Genomic DNA, 25,417 nt, shown 5'->3' with positions numbered 1-25,417 from the left:
ACGACAACGCGACTAACTTCAATACGATCCATGCTCAAGGTTCCGAGGTGGAGACGGAGACGGAGACGATTCGACTGGCGCCTGTCTTTCGGACTCTAAAATATATTAGCATATTTAGAATTTTTGCTGTCGGGTCGAGAGGACGTGAAGGAATACGTTCCGTTCGTACGATATCCTAACTCGTCCGGTTATTTTCACTTTCTTTATGTACCAATGTTAATAAAAGTATGGCTGGCAGATAAGACGCGAGAGACCAGAGGATCGGAAGTTGCATACATTAGACGTACGGGTGTATTATAGAGATGTGCGTGCCGCAGTCCGCATACGTACAACGACAAATGAGACATTCCCATACAAACGGCTTATCCGACGGACAAGGGTCCGAGGGCCGAAATATTCAATGTAATATTCATGCGAGGCGTTACTGGGCAAGGCGGGGTGAGTCGAGGGTGAAAATTCATCGTTTTATCTCTTTTCATTCTCCTCCATTCTCTCGGCGACGTCGGAAAGTTGAGGCATCGACTCGCTACGCCGTCCGACGTCCGACGCCGACTAGTCGACGACCGTCGCGACGATATTAAGATTTGATCTTCTGTCCACAGCGTAATTTCTAGGAAACTTTTGCCCCGGCCTAGGGCCTGACTTCGAACCTAAATTATATTATTTTCTTACAGTTCGGTTATATCTGTGAATCGTAAGATAAATCTCGCTGTGTACGATGGCCGCATGTGTATACTGGACTGGTCGAAAAAAATCAAATATTTTTATTTTTCAAAGTTACGTGTTTGATAGTTGTCGGAAGAGGAAGTAAGACGCTTGTTATAACTTGAGCCCCGAATATTAATATTTAGTGGTTCCTGAACGCAATTTTCCGTTTCTGATTTAATTAACACGAGAAAATAATTTCAGTTATTTCTGAATATTGTAGCTTAGTAACTAGGCAATACATATAAATTTCTGACACATATGTTTGTAGAGAATTTAATTTCTGCTGTAATTTATTAATAACTGAACTCTTTTGAAAGTTATTCAAGGTTATACCTGAAATAATGGAAAAATTTCATTGTTTTCCAGATTAATAGCGAAAATACTGAACTCATCACAAAATATTGTGGGGTTTTTTTTTTCAAAGCATTTGAACCGATTTAAAATCATTTCATTCAATTAATTTTCAACTCGGGAAAATTTGTTTTGAAATTCTTGACGAGAAAAACCAACAATATTTTGTGATAAGTCTAGTATTTTCGCTGTTAATCTCGAAAAGAAGTAAATTTTTATATGATTTCAACTTTAACATTGAATAATTTTTTAAAGAGTTCAGTTATCAAAAAATTATATCCGACCGTTTTTGTAGAGCATTAAATTGCCTACAAAAATATGTATGGCATTTACTATGTACATTGCTTCGTTACTGAGCTACAAAGTTCAGAAATAACTAAAATTACTTTCTCGCGTAAATTAAATGTAAAATGGAAAATTTACGGTCAGGAACCACTAAATATTAATATCAAGGGCTCCAATTATAACAATTAGCGTCTTATTTCCTCTTTCTACAACTATGAAACATGTTACTTTGAAAAAAAATAATCGATCCTTTTCGAGATTTTCCATTAACGAATTACGCGTGTGTTCTTTCTCTACCATACTTCATCAGCATTGCAATTTAAAAACGATGCCAAATAAACATTGCATATTTCGTAATATCAACGAATTCCTTGATATGGTTTCCTACAATTGAAATAATTACTATAATACACATCTCGACAATTCTCACGACGCATTTTTTCGAAACAAGTAATTTTAACTTATTTCAAAGAAGCAAGCAAAATGTTGTTGCGTAGTTTATTCCATACCTAAGACCGTCTAACAAGTCTACTACTCCAAAATAACCCAGGGTCTGATTGAGACAAAACCAAAATCAATAGATTCTCTGAAAAAGAAGGCTCTATTATTTACGAGTCCCTGAGTGCATGAAAACCATCGCCAATTATTCAATTCATTTTCAACGAATGTCTCAACTAATTTCAATTTTTCTTCTCTAATCAAGACTTCAGAATTTAATGCTCGTTTTAAACTCCTTGTACCTGCTATGTGCAAAAATCAATTACACTTCATATACAAGAAATTATTATTCAGCCTTTAATAAGACGCTAATATTATACGAACAACTTTGAAGAACAGTCTTGAAGATTCTTTGTGCTTCTGTAAGTACGCATTGTGCACTATAATTTTACTTTCATCGACTATTGGTGGCGAAAATTTTTATTACAACTAATTCACCCGTTAATTCTTTGAAAAATATAGTTCTGCTAATGTATGTGGTTCAACGTCAGGCGCAAGGCGGATAATTATGAAACATTGTAGAAATAACAACAACAAAAAAAAAGAAACAAATAAAGATATACTCCACATAAATATACACGGATACAGTTATTATCCTGTCCTGTCTATGTATGAAAGCAGCATTTGAACGATATGAATCAGACTTTTTCTTTCTGGTTACAGCGAGCAGTTAACTCAATGTGATTTACGTCAATAAACTGCCTCGCGCAAAGAATTTGTTTCAGAATGCCATTTTCTCTGGATGGGTCTTCCAGGCATAACCGATATGGCTATGATTTATAAAAGTAACGGTGTACTACTAGTGCCTACAATTCGATAATATTTATGACACGGTGCAACTGGTCTTGCTGAAGTTTATGCGGTTGAGGAATAAGGAAAAATTAATCGCGGAATAAATTGTCTGCCTGTCAGATGTCCTTGACAATGTGTTGCCTCGAAGGATTCATCAAGGAAAATTTCAGAAGCAGATTCTACAAGCAACTGGATATTCAAAGGAAAGTTAAGCAAATAATCTGAATCTCATTTAATCTTTACGAAGCGCAGTGGCGATAAAAATTGAAACATGATCTAGCTCGTTAAGAGCGAACGTCTGTACATCGAGCCTGACCTACGCACTCACACACTGAATATGTTTGTACGCTATCTACGAGAGGCCCGGTCAGTCAGATTTGATTACTTTCGTTCCTCTCTGACGGGACAGAAAATTGAAGTTCGTCAGTTTATCCCGTTCTGTCCGGAGATAGACAGACAGATAAATTTATTATGCCCTAGCTACGCTTTAGGGCAGAATGAGATGATAAATGTGATTTTACACACCTTATAGCAAACGATAACTTAATGATAACGCGGAACAAAGATGCACTAATCGTAGCTTTAAGAAAAGAACTTGAATACGATAGTACGATAGACGCGGGCAACTACACGATGTGGGATCTAAAATGACATGATGTAACAGAATAAAGCAGATTTGAGGAATCACAAGAAGTCAGTATAGATACTTGAAGTATAAGAGTAGTTAATAAGAGTTAAGAATGTCCAAAAACAATCGATTTTCGATTGAAGATTATTCTTTCCGATTATCCGATATTCCGAGTATAATCGATTATTATTCAAACTCGGTTTTCGTTTCTTACACTCCTATGACCGACGCATCGCAATATCAATTTATGTAATTGAAGAATCGTACAGAGCGATTATGTACTTGTAAAACATGGAACATTAGAAGGACATGAGAATTGTTCATATTTTCAGGAAGGAGAAAACGCAACTTTTGAAATCATTAGTGCAAATTCCAAAGTCAAGTTTTGCTGGACGGTGAATGTGAAAGTGAAACAAACATCTTGATACGTAGTGGCAAGATTGTGTTTAACCCGCGAGAGAATTTCGCACCTAGCGGCGTGGATTAGAATTCGTACAATAAAGGATTTTATATACACGCGGTATCACAAACTTCAAGTATCGTAGCAATGTTATAATAAATTGAGACTCAATCATCACAATTTTAGCGAAATGAGGTACAAATAGTTAAAGATTTACCGAAAGAAATATTATCGCAACTAATTGCAAGCAATAAATACATTGAATAAATGACACAATATTTGAACTGAATACCCAAAGCAGGTTTAATGCTTGGAAAATATATATTTGACAATTTCCTTACCAAGATAAGCAGCGTACTTTCTGGCCTCCCTGACTTCTTTTCTAATGCCCATTATGCGAGTGTAATTCAGGTACAGCCCACGTCTCGGAGATAACTTTGCGAAAAGTTCAATTTAAGCCCGGTACTTCTAATTGATAATTACAGCAATATTGGAGTGGTGACGTTTGTCTCCAACCAGCAGCGAGCGCAGTGCGTAGTATTCCAATATCGGTGCAAGGGAAAAATTTAGGAAACCAAAAAATCCACAGGAAAAATAAAAACTGAACAAATATGTCAAAATTTGAACACTGCGGCTACCGAAACTGCGGCTGCACTCACCGAGATCCGCGAAAACTGCGGTGTAAACAGTCGGTGGACAAGAACATATCACCGCGGTAGCATAATCGCAGCGTCGCACTTAATCTCGATGAAAATATAGGAATTTCCGTGTTCCTTCTCTCGACGCAAATCAACATCTATCCATCCGCCCACAGCCAGGCGAACCAGACTTGTTGCTACTGTAAACTAAATGGAAGCGAGAACTCGGCGAGTTGTTGAGGCGGCGGCCGGCGCATGCGCAGATCAAATCACAAGTGCACGTGGTTGACTCACTGCGCGTCGTCGCCGTATTTCAAGGGGCTTTCTGTCCGACCACAATCTTCGATGAGTAGACCCCCCAATTGTTATCAATGGCGGGTCAAGTACTGTAATAAAATCCTACACGGGTCTTCCTGCGCATCCTCACTCGTTAGCATGAAGTATGTAGAACTACGATAATACCGAACGTCGAAAACTACCGATTCCGTTACGATGCCATTACTTTTTTTTTAGAAAAACCCAGTTTGCCTGACTCACGGGAAAAAATCAACCGGCGTCAAGTGGACTGACGACTGTTGTTTTCGGCTGAATCACTCGATCGCATTTATAAATTCGTTAGAACCTCATTTTCGGTCGAAGGACACTGGATTAGTAAGGAGTTATTTTTCTGTTTCAATCCGCGTAGGGTAATGTTCGTTAATGGGTTCCCGGTGGCTCACTATTTTTTTGGATTCAAAACTAAAATAAGTTTTTTTTCTACGGAAATTTGATCAGTCTATGGTCACGTATCCAGGTATCGTTTGTTTCCCCTGTCACTTGCACCGCTAGTCATTGGCATATAAAATTTGCTTAGAAAGGAAACTCATTCGAGTTAGGTTCCCCACCCAAAAAAAAAAAAAAAAAATAGTGAGCCACTGGGAACCCATTAATGAAGCTTACTGCACATAATTCTTTAGACGCATCTTGATTGTCAACGTTGTTTTTATTTCAGTGGATAAAGCTACCTCCTGTTTCCTCAAGTCAAAGTTAAAAATTCTTTAGATAAGTATTGAACTCCTCGCGTATTCAGATACGTTATTCGACCAGCTGTGGACGGGGCCCCTTTCCTCAGCATCGCGATGAATCAGCTTGACCTCTAGCACCGCGTCCGGAGTCGTAAGATTGGGAAGACTGTTACAACTTTATTAGTAAGTCGAGTATGAGTATAACTATTGTTGTTATGAAGACTCTTTGTGGCTATTTGGGAAAATTCGAATGGAATTAAATTCAGGCTTTGACGTTGTCGAGCTTTGGATTAATTATCTCGTGCGGAGAATTTATTTCTACAATCCTTAAAGACGTATGCTAATCACCGACGATGATCTTGTATCGAAAGGGCGTAAGATGACTCTTCAACTAACAAATCATCACACCTTCAAACAATATTTTTTATCCGACCGCTAATTGTAAGTCTGGATAATCTGACGGCCTCTTCTTATCGTTCGCAATACTGTTGACAGCCAAATTTTGGCATCCACGATGATCCATGATCAATTGTGAAGTCAAATTCTCGATCAATTTTGTTGTGTGAGACTCATTGCTATACTGATTTCTCTGATAATGTGCTGCTGTATTTCGCTAAAAATACCTTAACAATAAGTTAGACCATCCAAGGTTCAGGGACCTTTTTTTTTTAAGAGTAGCATCAAAGTACCACGTTACAATGTATTCAAGGTAGATGTGATCATACCATACCTGTATTCGTGGAGTTTATTATTATATATTACTGTGTTAAAATTCTGATAGTTTTTTCGGGATCGGTTGGATTGAGATAATTGTATAGTAGGTGAAATATGGCGCTGAAAATATCTGGCCGTAATCCTGAACGCACGTTATACTCGAGACGCCTGCGTCGACGACAGAATATCCGCTGTGTGTTTAGTTAGGACATGTCCTTTGGGATGGTTTATCATTTATTCTCTCGCCCTGTAGCTCTCGCGTGATTGTACATACACCTCAAAGATTTCGACGAAATCCAAACTGCTGCTTTATCTTGCATTTGTACCACTTTAAAAATTATACTTTTGCTTGTTATGCTTGCACGCAATGTCTAAATCAAGTCCGACGCTTATTGTGCATGGAAAATTTTACACCGTTTCCAAAACGTTACGACGAAACGGACTCTTCTGTAAGTATGTAATCTGAAACATCGAATTGAGTACAGATTAGAAACAACTTCAATTCAAATTCAAGTGCGAGGCTTGCCAATGAAATGCGTAATTCATCATCCGTCATTGACATGTCATCGGATGTGACCAAAAGAAGATGTAGCGATGAGAAGCAACAAGGATAATGGTTGTCTGCATTTTTTGATATGGGGAACTTTGACCGTCTCATTAATGGGGCTTGTGTGTTACCCGTTGTATCGATTCTCCCTGTATAAACTCAAAGGACAGCTGGAATTTCCATATGTCTGTTGACAATTTGAGGTAAAATAATTTTTCATTGAGATGGCGATGCGCGATGCTTGTTACTTTGAAAAAAAATTTGCATCAACAGATTCAGATAATATATCTTTTCCGAATGAAACTAGTGTTTAGCAATACCTTTATGAAGGTCTTACTGAAAACCATTATTGGATTATAAAGCACCGAAAGAAATTACTGACATTCTGAGTTTGGAAAACATGAATCGCTCTGATTTCGGACTTCCTGAGCCAGTAAATAAAATGACGTATTAAAATCCGGATGAAGAAGAGTTGATAATTACAAATTATAGATATCACTGTTACGAGAAATTGATAAAAGAATGTAACGATAACCCAATACACGTTTTTAAATATGTCATTAATAATAATAATAAACGCATGAAAAACATTACTATGTAAAATTTTGATAAATTATTTTACAAGCAATCAAACAGTTATATCTATGACGTGGATATCATGAATATTATTACCGGCTGAGAATTTTTTTGATCTACCTGAGGTTAATTCTTTTCTTTACACGAACGGGAAGCTTCAAGTTCCTTGAAACCCGTATACTGCAGTTATTACGGTGGCTTAAAACTGTAGACAGATTTCTTTTTTTTTTTGAGTAATGAAAATTTTTTCGACCCCCAAATAAGGATCACCCCAACATCTATGTATAGTTATGTATATTTATGTAAGTTGTATATTGAATATTGAAACACAAACCTAATAAATAAGCATACTCGTGTTATAATATATGTATAAGGTATATACACACATAACATCATAATAATAATCGTATATCCTCATTGACGCACTGCCTGCGCACTTGCGTCTACGGAAATTATTTTGTATCCTGGACAGCAGAGATATAATTCAGACCAGCATTGCATTACCACTTCCGTTATGAGTGACGACAATTGACATTTTAAGTAGACGGCTGAACAAAGAAGATTAGCTTTTTACAACAGGCACAACCGGATGATAGCGCTTATTGTTCTCAAAGCACAGCTCAGTTCGTTAGATGTTCGAATAGGGGAGAACGAGGCAATTGATTATTTTTTAAGTTGGAATTGGCACTATTTTGTAAAAAAAAAAAAAATGGTGTAATTGATTTTGTTCCGGAATTTCAATTGAATCGCTTTGGCTGTTTTTTCAGAATTTAAAATATTATACGTAACCGAAAGTTCCAGAAGTTTCAATAATTTTGTGACAAGTCTCCACCAAGTACTGAACGTATCTATCAACAAAATTTCGTCCAAATCGGTCTAGCCGTTCCTCTGTAACTTGGGAAATCCTAAAAATGATTAATACAGAGTTCAAAAATGTTCTATTTTGTATCCGGAAACAGAACAAACTTGTATTGCGTACGGTGTGTCTCTAATTTAATTAACGCATGTACGAAAACAACGTTGTTCCTTTCAAAATTAAAAACCAACATTATAGCTTGACTTGAGCTTTTTCGTAGCCTGGAAGATTAATGTGCAATGACAGCTTGCCAGAGAATATTCCTATACGTCATCTTTTACCCATTTATTTTTTATTCAGTTATGCGATGTTATATATTACGATACGCACGTATTTCTATATCTGTAACAGCGTCATAGGAAATTTCCGAAAACCTATGGTCAAGTGTTGCGTATAAACATGACGAGTGATTCAGAATCTGAATGAATCTCGGTCGTTTCACAGTCTGACTACGCAGGGAAACTTGAATAGCTCTGTTAAATTTTTGATCACGAAAGAAGGACGATTTAGTTCTTCTTTTCGAAAGGTAAGAGGATCGAGGGTCGCATTTTTGACACCAAAGTTGACTATCGCTGAAGCAATCGGCTCGGGCGGAAGGCGAAAGCCTCTTCATAGACGTGTTCGACCCGGAAAAGATGGCCCAATGTGACCCCAGGGAAGAGCTAAGGCGCCGAGATTATGCCTCGAGATAGAACACGTGTTCGTTCGGTCTTTCTTGGAAAGCTCCTATCTCATGCGCTCGGTATTATCGCCAATATAGTCGTGTCTGATTCATCTACAAGCTCAACAAACCTCAGAACGGTATAATTCATAACGACGGTACATTAAATGGGAACTAACACTGCCAGCAATAAATCGTGTGTATAATTGAAGCGTGATAAAGTATCAACGTCTCAAGATTTAAAAAAAAAACAAATTCTATACATTTGTGATAGACTGGTTATACACTTATCGCAAGTGAGCGCTCCCGATGTATTACCGATCTTCACATTACCATCAAATCATCGTAGATACTTACTTTTAGAAATAATTTGTGTAAATCTCATGTCATTTCGAATTTTGGGTTTCTTCTCTTAATGATAAATACTGACTCAACCCTCCCTTACCCCGCATGGAATATCTTATATAATAGCTTGTAGGGTCGAGATGGGTACGGTGGGACAGGAAGCGATTATTAATAATGTATTAAAAATTTTTAATTTATGAAAACTAGCACATATGATTTGTAAGATTCGAGGGTAAAATCTTGTGCCCGAAAGAATTAGAGATATTCAATAAATGATGGCAATCTCGACTATAAAAGTGACAGTTGTTGTGTTATAATAAATTTTCCTTTTCTGTTAATACCTCTCTTTTTGTTCACTTTGGTTCATACTTTTTCTTCATTTCGGTTCGTACTTATACACTCGCCTCTGGCCCTGTTGCCACACACAGAGGGTTCTATTGTATGGAAAAATGTACAGTTGATCATAGCGAGAATATTTTTTGACTGCATCAGGGTAGCGTTTCGTCCACTCTTAAAATCAAAGAGGCTTTGTGCGCGTTTTTAGGGTCAATGAAGAATTTTTGCCGTATGGTCTAGCTTCTGGAGGCGAGATCGAGCTATGGAATTACAGATCGCTAGGCTTGAACTCATTGTGTCATCGTTTCGCCTTACCGTAGGCAACCCAAGCGTCATTACGCGTTGCCGGTGATACTTGAAACGTATTCTCTTTATTTTTTCTAACGTTGTTGTTGTTGTTGTTCTTTTAAGTGTGTTAAATTTGTCAAAGAAAAAAATCACATTCGGACCATACTCCTACGTTTGCGATACTTGCTTTTCGTTTCCAAAAGTGCTAAAAACTGACAGGCATCGCTATACGGGAACTTTTCCATGAAACTAGTCACTATACGCCAGTAGATAGGCAATCGTAGTTTCATTTGCGGTATATACTCTCATTTCTGAAAATATCAGCTGACGCGGATACCGTCACTCATGTAGGAATATTTTCTCACAAACGTTAGTAAAGACCTAAAATGTAGCTTCGATTGCCTCTCTTTGACGCTGAACGACAAGCTTCACAGACTACTTTTGGTAAATGAGTTTTAAGCTCTGGGTTTCATTCTTGCTGCAGAAATGATTTACTATATGATAGATGAGGATTAGATTAGATGTCGTTACGGATCTTGTCAACTGGTTAAATTAATAATATAGATACAAAATGTTGTAGATTTCTCCTTTACAACAACGAATTATGTCCTAGGTTCATCTATTTATCCGTATTAACGATATACGAGTCTCTTGACCCCCTCTAATTGATAGCAATCAATCAGTTTGTATCAACTGTCGAGTTGTAGCCAATGAGTATCGAACCTTGTACGATCCATTCATCCGGTGTACGTGTGTATTCCGTTTCGCTTATAAAACATGCCGTTCTTATCGACGGTAATTTATTCTTCTTTTGTCCAACGTCAATTTGCTTGAATTGATTATGCATAGGGTGTATTGTTGCTAACTTTCCACCATGCCAAAATTTCTTATATGATTGATAATATCACTGGAGATTGATAAGAACACGATTAATATATGCGTGAAAGTGGTAAATGATTTAAAAAAAAGAATCTGTTTTACTGCGAATAATTAAAACACCTTTAACTAGGACGTTGATTTTTTAGACATTTTTTCATTCGATAGCACACTTTTAATCATCTCGAATATTTAGTAACCAAGGGTTTAATACCGTTTAGTGTGTGAGTGACAACATGTCTCTAAACTGGTTTGTCACTATGCACTGTCAATGCTTCTGTAATGTCATTTGGTAATGAGATCTCTGACTTGTTCGCAAAACGTTTGAAAACGGATCTGTGAACCATTTTGCGTAACATTTACAAAATGTGATTTCAACGTTAATCCACGACTTTGTTTAGGTTGCCGTTACATGTTAAATTATCGTCTCTTCGAAGAAGCTCGAAACATGTCCAACCTGTTTATTATGCGTTTTTAATATGGCAACGATTAAAAAATTCATAGATCATTTATCACGTTCGTCGTACTTCTTGATTAGTGGAACATTTTAGATCGCTAGAGCATTATTGCAAAGCCCCAAGTCAGCGATTGACTCGATGTCATACATGCATGGGGTTTCAAGTAGTCGATGACATTTCTGAATTGCTGCTGTAGGTATAAGCAGGGCCTAGCTCAAGATTCCTCTGAAGGGCCTTATCCTGGAAACTGACCTCATTACGTAAGCCGTATTTGTATACTCACTCTAAGCAATAAATCTTCGAAAGTGTTGGACCCTGAGGAGTGACCTGAATATTTCACGCATATTGAAACACCGCATGGTGTCCTCCTATAGCGCTGCGTATACAGGCAAGGCGTATAAAATACCTAACAATCGACTTGCGAGATAATGTCTTTTTGTAAATAGATGCGAAGGGCATGCGCTGAAAAAATAAAACAATTAAATAGCTAGTCGTCACCGTTTTCATAAAATTCATTCTGTAACGTTTTATCTGGCATATTTTTATGAGGAATTAGAAACATTTCAGCTGTTATATAAATTTTCAACGTTACAAAAATGTTTTAATTTCAATACAAGACATTCTGAATGTTCCAATTGTTTGGTATATTATCAAATATTCTAATTTTAACTTTATAGATGTAATAGAAACATTCTCTGCACGAAATTTTTGTGATATTCCAATGTTTCAAAGTGGACGATGACCAATCACAGTTGTTGTCAAATTATTACTCAAATGTAACCCAACCAATGCAATGATGACATGTGCGACAAGCATTAGCGTCTGATTGTTTTCCTCCGGCCTAGTTACAATTTTTCCTTACGTACCTATAAGATACAACTATTCCTAAACATATACAGTATTTATTTTCAAATCATGAACATTCCTAGGAATTCTACTACGTCTTGAATTCGATCCTGTATCGCTTACTGTTAGTAGCCTCATTTTATGTCGCAGTAAACAAGCGCTTCTTAGAATTAGCCGAGTAGATAGCATACAAGATTTCAAATCAGAGAGGCCATAGGATTCGAAGTTTAAGCCTCAAAATCAAAAAAATCAATCTGATTTTTACGGTCTAGAACTTGGAGTACCTTGTCGAAAGTCGTGATGAAAATTTCGAAATCAGATTCTCGCTGTCGAATATTTATAAGCATTGTTTTTTTTCCCACCCGAGAAATATTATAGAAATTTTATAAAGGAAGATCACACCATCGTTTAATCGAAATGTTACAAAAACATTACGAATATTACTTTTTTAAGTTGACATTATCACGTTTTTGTAACATCACAATAACCGAACTAGAATCCGCACGAACTACAATTAACCTAATCAAACTGCATAGATCTACGTACTATTTAATATTGTCAAAAAAATATTGCATCGAATGAAAACAGGAAAATAGTGTTACGTTTTTTTTTTTCATTTTGTTCTTTATTTTCCTTCTTCGTCAGGAGGTAAAATTCCAAAGAGTATTATTTTATTCCACACGTATACGAAGCGTGAAGCGCAAACGTCTCGGAAGATTCTGGCCAGTTTAAGCTGTGCGAGTCACGTTCATAATTACTTGTTACAGAGATGAAAACAATGTGGAGTGATTATGCAAACGGCTTGAAGGAGTTAAGACTCTTTCAATAAGGAAATAACTTGTCTACGTGTACTCAAATTCTGAACTGTACTGTAGGAATTTGCATAATTTTGCATTCTATTATGTAATCCACGTATGACGGAGCTTCTTTCTTATTACAAATTACTGCTAACCCCGATCTCTGAAAATTGGGAATATTTTATCATTCAAAGCATAGTCACTATTTTTCGTTAAGTTCTCGTGTTTTCCTTCTGTGCAGTTTTATTTGTACAGCGTTGTATTAAAATTAGAATTGACTAGTTCACTTGTCTTTTTTTCGTCCAGTTCGTGTTTTTAGATCGGAATATTATTATTATTCACTATATTTCAAGAGTGTTAAACATTTTTTATGCTTGACAATGTTTATTTTAGTTCTTTCCCATGCTTCAACAATTTGTTTTTTTCTTACTGTTTGAATGAAGCTATTGTTATTTATTACATTCTCTTCTGTGATATAACACGACCAATAAAAATCGTTTTACAGTTATAGATTGTTATGAATGATTTGGAATACAGTTATTTCAGATATTAAGGAGCCTGACTAACCTGGCATTGTGAATATCACTTTCGTGACGTCATAAGCGTTTACAACTCTTCTGGACGTCAACGCTGATCTACGGCTGCTGATTTCATTGGCCAGTTTCGTTAGATCCAACCGTTGAAATCACTTACAAGTCGAGACAGATTTCTTGTCGATCATGAACGGACTCTTGTCACCTGAAAATTTCCTCGTCGAATCGTGCAATATTTACGGAGAGATAACTGCTGGAATAGGTTTTTCCGGATTACATGTATGCTTTTTTACGTCTCTATCTCCCCGTGGGAAGTGAAAGAATTTCTGAAATCGTAGAAGCGGTAAATATTTAACAATTCAACACGTCGGTACTTCCGATCGGGCATGTTTGATGTGACGTGATTTTATTCATTTCATCATTATTCGTAATAAGTATTATCAGCGATCTACGTTGGTAATGACAGAGATAAAAACGTACACTTTTATTCAAGCTACGATTTAAAAAAATTTCTAGTCAGATTCGTACCCCCGTTCTCGCAAGATTTGACAAGGAAATTTCCTCGCTTCTGACGTCACAAAATATGTACATGACACACCGGGTCAGCGGGGCCTTAAGTAGTATCCCTAAAAGTGACAAGTTGTGTCCTAACATTCGCTTAAGTCAATTTAATCTCTGATTGTTTATTGCATATCAAGAAAGAAAGTAATTAGCAAGAAATGGAGTAATTGGTTGTCAGAAATCCAGTACAGAAACTGATTAAGGAATGCCTGTGCTTAAAGTTTAAGATGTTCCTCGTGCAAACACGTTGCTGTTTGAAACTTTATAACGCAGTCGATTTTCAAATGCACCGGGCCACAATATTAAAGTACAAGATTAAAATTTCGTATAATAGTAATATTGGATAGTAATGAAGTTTGATACAAATTGTAGGTTCACAAATTCGTTGGTTATAGTTCAAAGTTCGGAGCTGCTACACTGAGAGAAGTTTTTAGCTCCGGTTACCGCTCAGTCCTTAACTATTTCCATTTTTTATCACAATCGAAAAATATAATTCTAGATACAGAATGAAAATTAGTTTTGTTGCTGTTACCAGAAAGTTTAGTAACCGTTACTATTCTTTCTCGTTATCATCACTGTTACTATGTTTTCTTGTAACTGTTGCGAAAATTTAATGCTTGTGCAACAATAAATTGACGTTAAAGCATTATTTAACTAAAAAAGTAGAGTAAACTTCACAAACTGATTTTGCGTTGCAATTACCAAAAAAGAATCGACGATAGCGCAAAATGGTTACGCGTACCTCGTTTTTCGTAATTCCAACAATATTCAAACAGTTTTTTTAACGATACCTGTTGTACTGAATTTTTCAAGTTACTATAACAAATGAAATTTTTCTCAGTGTACTTAAATATTGAGGTTAACTCAGAGGTCTTGTGGCCAGACCGACTGTTCGTAAGAATTAAAGTGTCTTCTGAAGGGAAAACGGTCCAAATTTTGGCCATAAATTGATGGAAAGGACACTTTCTTCTTTTTGGAAATCAGCGTGGGCAGCAAATCGTCAACGTCCCTGTTCATGTGGCTTGCATATGAGTCGCAGACCGAGCAAGACTCTTGAAAATTACGGGTACCTAGAATTACGGGTTTTATTTCCACGAGGCTATTCCTTCTTCTCGGCCATTGTCCTGAACGGCTGGAAACTTTCCAATACCACCAATAAATTGAACCCCAGAATCCACTAGCCTTTGTTATACCTATGGTATATTATGCCGGATGCCCTATTATTTACATTTGTATTTGAGTTCTGAACACTTACAGTTTTTTGTCATATACGCTGTCATGTATCTCAAGTAACAGAAGTTAAAGTAGTTTTTTGAAAGAGGATTCTAATTCATTTTTGAAAACGTTCGTAAAACTACACAATGATAGAGGTAATCAATGCGCGAACTAGACAGACCCACAACATTTGTGATTTCAAGTTATTCGTGAAATGTAACCACAACTAAACTAACGGTTTAATATGTGTAAAGCCCAAAATTGATTTTAGAATGATGTTGTAAAGCAGGTACATGTATCCCAGCTTCTTCTATCGACAGATAATCACTGTGAGCAACTAACAAAATGCAGACAGTGTACGAAAATAAACGACTCTTGCATAAAAATAGTACGGTAGAGGTCTGTGAAAACAAAAATAGTCTCTCACAAGCGGACGATGGGAGGGTTAGATGTGCGTAAGTTGTTCATTGAATTGAAAGAAGCTTCAACGCTGTTCGGTTGTATCTAAGCCTGAATTTTCAATAGCGATTTTAAATTCGGTCTATAGCTGCAGGATTTTCCACTCCTCGACGAGAAATCTCATATTGACTTCCATAACCACGATTGAGCCAAGCAATCGCGATCTAACTCATCGGAAGATGCCGCAGGGATAATGATTCGTTGGATTGACACGTATTCTAAGGTTAGATTCGACGGTCGTGGGTTATGTTATGTTTATTGAGATTGAGTTTGTTTCGCCTTCGGTCCGCTATAGCGGTGTAGGTTTCTCTGTGTTGCCAACATAACTGTCTAGTGTAAAAAACTATCTGTCTCAGATTCATTGTCCCCAAGTGTACTTAACCTCAAAAATTTTAACAGTTGTCGATATTGAATGCACCCGCCAGCGACAACGCACACGGAACATTTACCTCTAACGGACAGATCATGAACAATATTAGACACTGTTATGTGCACATTTTGTTCTATCCCAGACAAAAAGTCAAAGGCTTAGGCGATATAGACTACAAGAACTGAATTTCTAGGGATTTGTATAATATGGATTTCTCTTTTATGGCTAGAGAGAGGAGAGCGACCATTGGCCGCCTGATGGTTGTTTATGCTACCTCCACTTACGTGCACAAATATTTAGAGACAACCAATGGATATCTATCACTGGCTTTAATCTGACCGTATATATTGTGGATTTCTGTAGATATCGATTAGAGATCCATCATGGATGTGGATCTTTCATGGAACTGTAGATGAACTTCTAATAGACGGAGTGTTCCGTGCGATGACTGTTAAAATTTTTGAGGTTACGTTCGTCACGGTTGGTCACCCTGGCAAACGATAGCTCTCGGACTGTAACGCATGCGTATTTAAGTATACCAGACGACGGAACATCCTGTCGTTAGCCAAGCATACTCTACCTAAATGGTAGCAAATAGTTGTGTGCTTATTTTGAATGCAGTTAACCTAGTATTCAAAGGGATAGCTGGATACTACCAATTTCTGCAATAGGGGGTGCTTTGACCCGCTTATAGCTAATGCCGGTTTTGTGTTGAACCTAAGATTACCATAAATGCTCAAATCGAAAATCCAGATTTTCTCACCCGACTGTCTATGAAGCTTTCTCACAATCACTCCTCATACGAGTAATTAAGAATCAATTGATCCAAACCATATTAAAATGAATAATCTGGAATAGTCGATTATTTTAGAATGTCGTATAAAGAATAAACTTGAATTATTCCTGCTGAAGTTTCGACTTGACGTAGTTAAATATTATATAAGATAAACGACAGTAGCTACGATCGACTGTATAACATCAAATTTGTTCCGTAACCCTGAAACTGTTTTTCTGCCCGCAATAGCGATAAAAAGAAGAAAAAGGTGTAGTACCATTGATTTGTTAGTTTATCTTATCGATGCCGCCAGATTTGTAATGACTTGCAATCCGTCTACTCCTTTGTATGCCGCGTGCGTTGCAAGAATTTCCTAGTGCAATTAAAAATGAAACACATGGAGCACGTGCTGCATTTGATTACGTTTGCCGTGCTGAGACTGAACAGTTTGTTTGAGTTAATTGTTTATGAGGACTGCGGAAGTAGCTAACGCCTTCCTTCGCTTTCAGCACAGCGGCGCTTTATTCCGCTGCATTGCACCGCTGCCTCTACCCCTTTACTTCCGAAATAACTTTGTCATCCTTTTACTCAAGCTATATTGGGAGGATATAAACGGAGACCACTGCGAATTGGAGCAGCGACAACCCGTTTCCCCGTTTGTAATCGAACTGCAATTTTTTACGCACGAACAACGCAGAGCAAGTGTCTCGATTAGTTGGCTTGATTTTCTTTGGGGAAATTCAATAACTCATGCAGATTGTAGAGGAAAATAATTCAAAATTACCTCATAATTACCCCAAAATTTATATATATATTTTTAAAAAGAGGATGGGCGTGAGACTCGCTCAAGAACTCTTCTACTATAGTATAAAGAGACGAATGCCTACGTGGGGTGGTTTATTGGTTTCGAGGATCGGTCCTCTGAAGACGAAGTTTCCCCAAAAATTGTTACTGCCATTCAATTCTTCATTTTATTCATAAGAATCAGTACGCAAAACGTGTTTCGCCCACACGTTGGTTTACCCTGTCAGGCGCACGTTTAGTGGTACCACGTAGTCTAGTGCCTCATATTCATCTCGAAAAGGGGTATGTGGGATCCGCAGGCTTCTGCAGGGACAGCAAAAAGAGTTTTACGCGGCGTAGAAAAACAGTAGACAAGCGATACATCCGGCTGCTGTACGTTTACCGGCCGGAAGCGAAGTCTGTCGCTGTGGCCTGTAGCTACACACATGTCCGTACACACATGTGCGTACGTATAGGTATACACGTACCCGTATTTATTTACATAAATTAAAGCAGGCCTAGGTCTATCTGTATTATACATTGCCTTAGGTACTCGTAAGTATTGCGTCGCGGGTATGTGGGATTCATAGATCATGCAACTTCTCGTCCTTATACCACATACGTAAACGGCGCGATCTCTACCTCGGATTCCGTTTATCAAAAATCACTGTTGATCCTGATTGTGTAAGGCATCAAAGATCTAATATTCGAAGTGAGAGCTATTGAACTTACAGGGAGAGTCAGACTTATAGATCACGGATTCTGCTGAAATTTCTATGAGTATTTTTTCCCCCAAAAATCTAGAGCTTCTGATGTGTAGTTTCTAGTTTCATCCATTAGGCCATTTCTCAGCAAAGAGAATTCTACCGAGAAGGGAAGTCAGAAATCGTACAGATCACGCACATGCATCGGGACCGTAACTACAAGAATTGCCGTACAAAACTAATGTATAAGTATACTTCAAGAGAATCAGGACAGAAACATTGAGGAATCCATGAGGAAGGGCAGAGAAGAAAAGGGGGAGCAGAAATTGAAGCAAGTGCGTAACGAAGCTTGATTGTGTTCAATCTATTGTGTCCGGCGTTAGGATTTACGGGGAGACCGGAAGAGTTATTTTCGACTGCCTCCATACGCCTTTTCTCGATATCCATGTACCGGTAACGTACCCATATGCACCGAAATCATAACATGCTTCGATTCCGCGAAAATTGAGTGAGCCGGAAATGGATACGGCGTCAAATATGTGGATATCGTTTATTAAGCGGACGCACGCAATGGAGAAAGTTTCCCTTCGAGTATGCTGCATCGACAGTGAAACACTTTTAGGGTTCGATTAAACAGTAATAGGGCATCTCACGTAGTGTTCCATGAAGTACGCTGCACGTACGGCTATTAAAATGTTCCGAAACCACGTCGGCTTTAAGAAGTTTGTATGATTGTCGGGCACGCGTAGATTTCGAGATGCGTGCCGGAAGTTGGTATAGCGGAACTGGCGCTTTTCCTGTCAGTGAACATCAGATGCGTACGCATTTATTACACGGTACTTTGTATATGCGTACTGCTCCGGAAAAAATGCACGCACTTTGACGTTGGTTGTTGCACTTTAACGAACAATAAGTTTCGAGAAAATCGACAGAGGCTGAACGTTTTGCTGTGCAAATGATAGCACACTTTTTACATTGTTATAAATACTAGAATTGCATGATTTCCGATGAATGTGAAGTTTCTAGCATGAGCCGTCAAGGCGATCGCTGATCAGGATATCGCCAATCCGCACGTGCGATATACGCTACTTTTTCTAATACCTGCGAAGGAAAGTTTGTTTTTAGAAGTGACAAAAGTTCCACTGAAAGCGCGTAAAATTCAAGTTTGTTAACTTAAGCTTCATGACAGAGTGGGCAAAAGTAAGTTGTTCCAAAGTGCGCATGCTCCAAAGATAGCTCCAGTGTATACAATCGAGCATTTCCGTTGTGCGCATGCGCCAACGGTGTCTGACAGCACTGTTCGGAAATGTAGCACTTTTCGCACGCTCCACAGACTTCGAAAATCAAATTTTCTAAGTAGGTGTTGGAAAAAATGCGTATTTCGAAATTTAATTTAATAGAAGTCTTGATAAATTATTGAACGCAGCACTTGCTTCAGCAGCTCACGTTGTCAACTTCACGCTCACCAGAAATCGCTAATTTTCTGCACTCGTAAAGCAATATACTATTTTCATCTACACTTTCTGATCTATCTGAAACGAATGAAAGGCATAGTAAAAAAATTTGAGTAAGGTTATTATTTACTTTCACAATGAAAAATGTATTATTTTTAATTTATTATTTTTACAACTCTGTTTCTGATTGTTCTTACCGTTGATACTTCTCAGATATTTATGAATAAATACACACGAAGCATTTGAACTAAAATTAGAAAGTAGAAAATAAATTTACGCTACTTTTTGGTAACAAATAAATGAAATACGATACAAACAAAGCAATTGCCCTTTTTCCAACCTTAGTACTTTTTGATGTAGAATTTGATAACCTCTCAAATGCCGGTGAAAAGAATACATTATTCCATTTAAAAACATCAAGTTAACCTGCACCTGACCTTGGGAATCGACTTACAAAAAATCAGACACTCTCATCTTCTTTTCCCTTTCGAATCCTAAATATTGTATGTTATTGTACGTTCTTCGTTACATATTCTGGTGACATTCATTTTCCCAATCAATTATACACTGATTTTGAAGTTAAGATTTCTTTGTCCCCCTCTTCCTACATGAATTTTCATCTTTAATGTCAACCTCTATAATCTCATTGATCTCATGCGCTTCCTTTCGGCATTTTTTGCATGAGGAAAAACTAATTTGACATATGATTCACAATCACCTTACGAGTCAAGAATCCGAGGGTCTGGCTGTTGCGTTGACCAAATTAGGTACTTCTTTAAGGCAACACGTGGTAGGAAACGTGTGGAATATTTCTGGTTGGCATTTTAGTGACCACCTTTGTGGGCCTCCAGATGTCAACAGTGGTAAATACACGACGGCTGATTACAGGATTTGCCTGCTTTTAATCAACTGCATAATCCCACAACGTTACTCAATTCAGAACAGTATCTCATCATTCTCAAGCAAATAAACCTTAAATATATTCAAAGAATTATCAATAGTCACCACAATACAGCTTCAGAATATATCAAAAATATTCTCCAAAATTTGCATTATACAATTATCAACATTGGTCAAAAGTGTTGCAGCCTGCGATGATTGTTTGAGAACGAAAAGCTTGAGACCGGTCCTGCAAAAACTTGAAAAAATGTTTCAAACATTTTTTGCAACTTACATTGAAAAAACCTCATGTTACGTTATTTCCTTAAACATCCAAAGCGGGTATCAGATTGTCAGTAAGAATATGACTTTGTTATTTCATAGTACCTTAAATCTGTGCCTCTAAATTTTCCAGATTTTTTAAATCAGGTTCAATAATTTTCCTCAACTTTTTCCAGCGATTCTGAAACTCTCGGCCTGGTTCCCTGATTCCGCGGCTGGATCCGAGTGCTGTTGCACCAAAAATGATATAACTCAGTCAGTACCTACTCGTTGGAGTTGGGATGAGTATTGCACGTTATAAACAAGTATAAGGTATTCGTACATGAAAGACGAGAAAACGAGCTGCGAGCAGCTGTTGGGAGGGGATTTCCGGTGTCGCCGGAAGTCGTCAGTCCTCCCGCGCCCTGCCACCACCAGCAGTCCATCTCTCTCTCTCTCTCTCTCTCTCTCTCTCTCTCTCTCTCACTCTCTCCCTTCTCTCTCTCTCTCTCTCTCTCTCTCTCTCTCTCGCTTTCCTTGGCCCCCCAAGACCCGCCGGTACCGTACGCGCATGCACCGTAGAAGATGCATCTTCGGCTATATTGTAGATGCGAAAGATACCGCCCCGTTACCACGGAAGTCTAATTAGTATTCCAGGAACGAACCCTTGAGGCTTTTCTATCATCGGTCCCGCTTCAGCTATATACGTATAAACGCGGTGTACGCTACTGCAGCGCTGTAATTTGATACGATAAACTTTTTTCATGAATGTATAATGCAACTGTTTATTGCCTTGGGTACCTACGTTTGAAAACCGTTGGATTGCTGGGTTCGAGCTTTTCGATTCTTCGAGCAACTGATCCGAGACGCTTTGAAATTATTAACTATTCTTGGAGCATCGTATAACAACCGAACTCGGTACATTACATCGAAGAGAAGAAAACATACCTATAGGCAGTGATTATCTAACGACGGAATGGTCCGTCGTCTGCTACAATTCAATGCGCATGCGCTTAAATTCTAGAGAAGTTGTTCGTCGGCGTGACCAACGGTCATAAAATCAGGTGATAGGTCGCCATGATGTACATAACTTGAAAAATTTTCATAACTATCGGTGTCGAACACAACTGCCAGTGACAACTGTCAAAATTTTTAAGGTACGTTCGTGACGGTTGGTCACCCTTTCCAACAATTGCTCTCTGACAGTGGCGCATGCGCATTAAACTGTAGCAGACGACGGATCATACCGTCGTCAGATAATGTCTGTATGTCTAAATGTACACTTGCTTCAATTCAACATTCAGAAAAATAATTTTTATTTATAACAAGTTTGAAACAATAATAAAGGAGGTACAGAAAAGACGAATTAATTAGATAGTCACAGGGTTTCGTCAGCCAAAAACGATATGGTATCTAGTGAAATTATAAGTTTATCAACTCGGATAAATTTGTTGTATTCAAGTGAATTCTATTTCATCCAAAAACGTATTGCTTACAATTGGATGAAACAAGTTATGAATAGGAAAATGAGGTAACTTGTTACTAAGAATTCTCTTCCGGTGTAAAAGACAATCGAAAATATCTACATGCAATCATATTTTATAACGTGACCACTTTTTACGGAATCTAATTAATCTAGATTTTATATACCTAACCAATTATCGATTCGTTAACTGAATTTATTCGACTGGCTACTTCATATTTTCGATGTGCTGCTGCAGCGTTTCGATCATTAATTTTTTATTTCAACGATTTACCACTGCGCTGTGGTTCAAAATATTTTGAAGTCAAAAACCAATTCGAATTTCGGATAAGTCAGACGTTAACTCGAGTAGTAATTCGATATTCTATGATCGAATATTCTTTATCAAAAACAAAAAGAGATAAAAGAAAAAGTCTGGTACAATATCCGTAGATTTTTAAAGGAAAAAAACGATGCTGATATGGATCAACTTCTGAATTGTGCCATTTTTGAGATTTTGCAAGTGCCACCCAGCTGTTCGTTCTCTATCCAGAATTAGACGTTACTCGTATGACAAAATCTCAAAAATGGCATCATCTTTGTCCCTCACAACCCTACAAGTCTTTGTAGAAGACTTTTTCTATACATATAATTACATCCTTTTTCCATAGAAACCGACCACCCTGTACATCACTTATGCCTTTCTACCGACATGCGACAGTAATTGTTGGCGATTCAAAAGAAATAAAATAAAATCATGCATCAAGAGGATCCGACGCTCGCGTTTAATTACTTTATTGAAACTTCATTAGACTCTATAATATTGTGATGGTGGTCCATTCAACGCGCGATCTCCGCAAGGCAGACTACACATAGAGTGCAGTGTGCGGCTATCTCTCAGACCAGTCTCATTGTCAATCAACAAACTCTTCACCGGTCGATTGCAGAGCATACGGGCACAGTGTGCTAAAATATTGGTCATTGGCTGGAAACCGTGAAAACGGATCTGATCAGCGGCCTGTCACTTTGTTGCTGCTTGTTTTATATTTTAGTTGCATTGCTATGATCGTTCATCAAAACTACGCAATGATTCCTCGAAGGGGATCTTATCTTTGTTAAGAGATTTATAATTAACAGTAAGAGTAGATACCTATGTACGAAAATTATGGCAGCGAACAGATGTTGATGTTGATCATGGATAAAAGAGAGGTCAAACTAGTTTCGAAGCTAAGAGAAAGACTGGAAAATAAAATATAAGCAAAGAAAAATGAATCGATTCTATCATTGTAATGCAATCGAATAAATGTCTAACGTAACATATTGTTACTTCAAACACTTGGTAACAAAAAACTTGAGCTTCAAGGTTTTATACTTTTGCAAATTTGCCATAGACATAGATTAATGAGTATTATCCTTGAATTTGATCTGGAAAACAGCGGTGAAAATGTCACTGTGCAAATTTCTTGAACGTTTCAATTATAGATAACCCTACAAGTTTTATGGCTTCTGGTTTTAAAGATCCACCAAAGTTTAAACTACAGGGTGAGGAGGTACGTGAGAACGTATAGAAAAGTGCAACCGAGCTTTCTTCATGCTCGTGTGATTTGTTTATGATCAGGCTGATCAAAATATGAATTTTATTACAGAAGTTGATGCCACTCTGTAAGGAATTTTGTTTAAAATATGTGTTCCCACGCAGAAGTAAGTAATTCACCGAACAACTGTCTATGATGATCAGCACGATAATAGAATTTCCAAATCCACGCATTGAACTGTCTTCGAGTGCATTATTGTGGTCACTTTAGGAAAAAGTATCAAATGTGATGGCTCAGATAGAAAGCGTCCCACCATGTCTTGTCTTTTTGGGCGCCAACTTTTATAGCATCTTATGTAATTTCAAAGGTTGTGCAGGTAGCATAAGTAGAATAACGCTACAAGACTGGGCGGCGGTGTAGAAAAACTAATTGAAGCAAGACATTCAAACTTTGAAATAATTAAAAAATCGACTCACCCTTGCCGCAAGCGCTCCTGTGACGTCGTCGGCGTGAGACTTTGGCTTCCTGGGGTGGTTGGGGTTCGGTAGTCTCATCATCAACAGTCGGAACTGGAGGCGCCATGGTGTCGGGTTGTCTGAGGGGTTCGATGACCTTTTTCACCGATTGATTCGATCCGTTGGTCTTGTTCAAGAAAGTGCCAATCGAGTGTCGCCTCCGACCAGCAGCAGCTGATCCAGGAACGGGAAGAGTGGCCGACACGTTGTAGTACCTGGCGTCCTCGGCTCCAAGGAAGACCTCCTCGCCAGGATCGGCCGTCGATTGGCCGATGACGACATCCTCGCCAGCGAGTCCGCAGTAAACCATGTCGTTGGACAGAAGTTCGCTCGCCGACTTCAGGATCTTCTTCCTCCCAGGTCGGCGTCTGTCGTTCTCAGAGTGCGAGTGGGACCTATGGGGCAGGTAGGGTGACGGTGGGGCTACGTCAGAGGGCCTGGGGTCGCCGTTGAGGAACTGCTGGGTCTTCTCCGGGTCAGCATTGGCGCTAACGGACCGGAAGAAGTTCTTGAAGCTGCGTCGTTGGGGCGTCGTGCCGCCTGGCTGAAGCGACTGGCCTCCGTTCTGGGCCAGGGTCTGATCATCTGGTAGCGTCGATGAGCTCCTCGCCCTGTCGATTATTTGGATCGCGTTGCTGGCGATGTTGGTCGAGGTTGTTGAGGTAGGCGCGACGCTCGCCGACGTCGTCGATCTCATCTTGTCCCCCTTTCGGCGGAAGAACGATGCCAGGCTTCTCGGCTGCGACGAGGAAGTCGTGGGGACCCCGCCGGATGAAGAACCGGGTCCCGCCACCGAAAAGTACGTTGGGTTATCTGTGAACATACGTCGGGCTGGGTGATCGAGTTCTTTGCGATCAGATTTCTGCGCAGCTGCGAACCTCGCGGTTGGCGCCACTATCGAGTCTTGGGCATTGCTCAGTAAGATCGAAGGATCGACTTCGGAAGCACTCCGATCACTTGATCGACCGCAACTGAATACCGTTTATGAAAAAAAAAGGATGAAAATGAAAATCGTCCGTTTCGGATTGGGCTTTTTCGTACTCGTTGAACACAGTGTGGTCTGACGACGCAGCGTATTATCCACACACGTGTACGCTACGTATCGCGCACGGAAGAATTCGACAACTGTCGTATCAGCTGTCAAAACATGGTCGCGATAAGAGAACGATCGCGTCTTAGTTGATATTCCAAGAATACCGGGGGGGTCTAATCGCACTTTCGTTGGTATGTTAGTCGAGAAAAACACGCTGATCTGAATCCACTTCGACTTAGTCCGTAATCTGACCACGTGTACTTCACGTATGTGT

General features: G+C 38.6%; 1 protein-coding gene across 2 annotated transcripts in view; it reads right to left on the bottom strand.

Moving 5' to 3' along the window:
* The window catches only part of LOC124185997, a 66,595-nt gene that overhangs the window by 26,232 nt on the left and 14,946 nt on the right, over positions 1–25,417 (bottom strand). The window contains exon 3 of one of the 2 annotated variants that reach the window (XM_046577331.1): positions 24,072–24,923. In XM_046577331.1, coding sequence (XP_046433287.1) covers positions 24,072–24,923 — 852 coding nt within the window. Of the gene's footprint in view, positions 1–4,003; positions 4,492–24,071; positions 24,924–25,417 lie in introns of those variants that run through there. The other variant, XM_046577494.1, reaches the window with a different exon arrangement.

This window comes from Neodiprion fabricii, chromosome 1 (genome assembly GCF_021155785.1).
Source record: "Neodiprion fabricii isolate iyNeoFabr1 chromosome 1, iyNeoFabr1.1, whole genome shotgun sequence".
NCBI classification, from domain to species: domain Eukaryota; kingdom Metazoa; phylum Arthropoda; class Insecta; order Hymenoptera; family Diprionidae; genus Neodiprion; species Neodiprion fabricii.
Note: the sequence above shows the minus strand (reverse complement) of the source record. Positions and strands in the feature narration are given on the sequence as shown.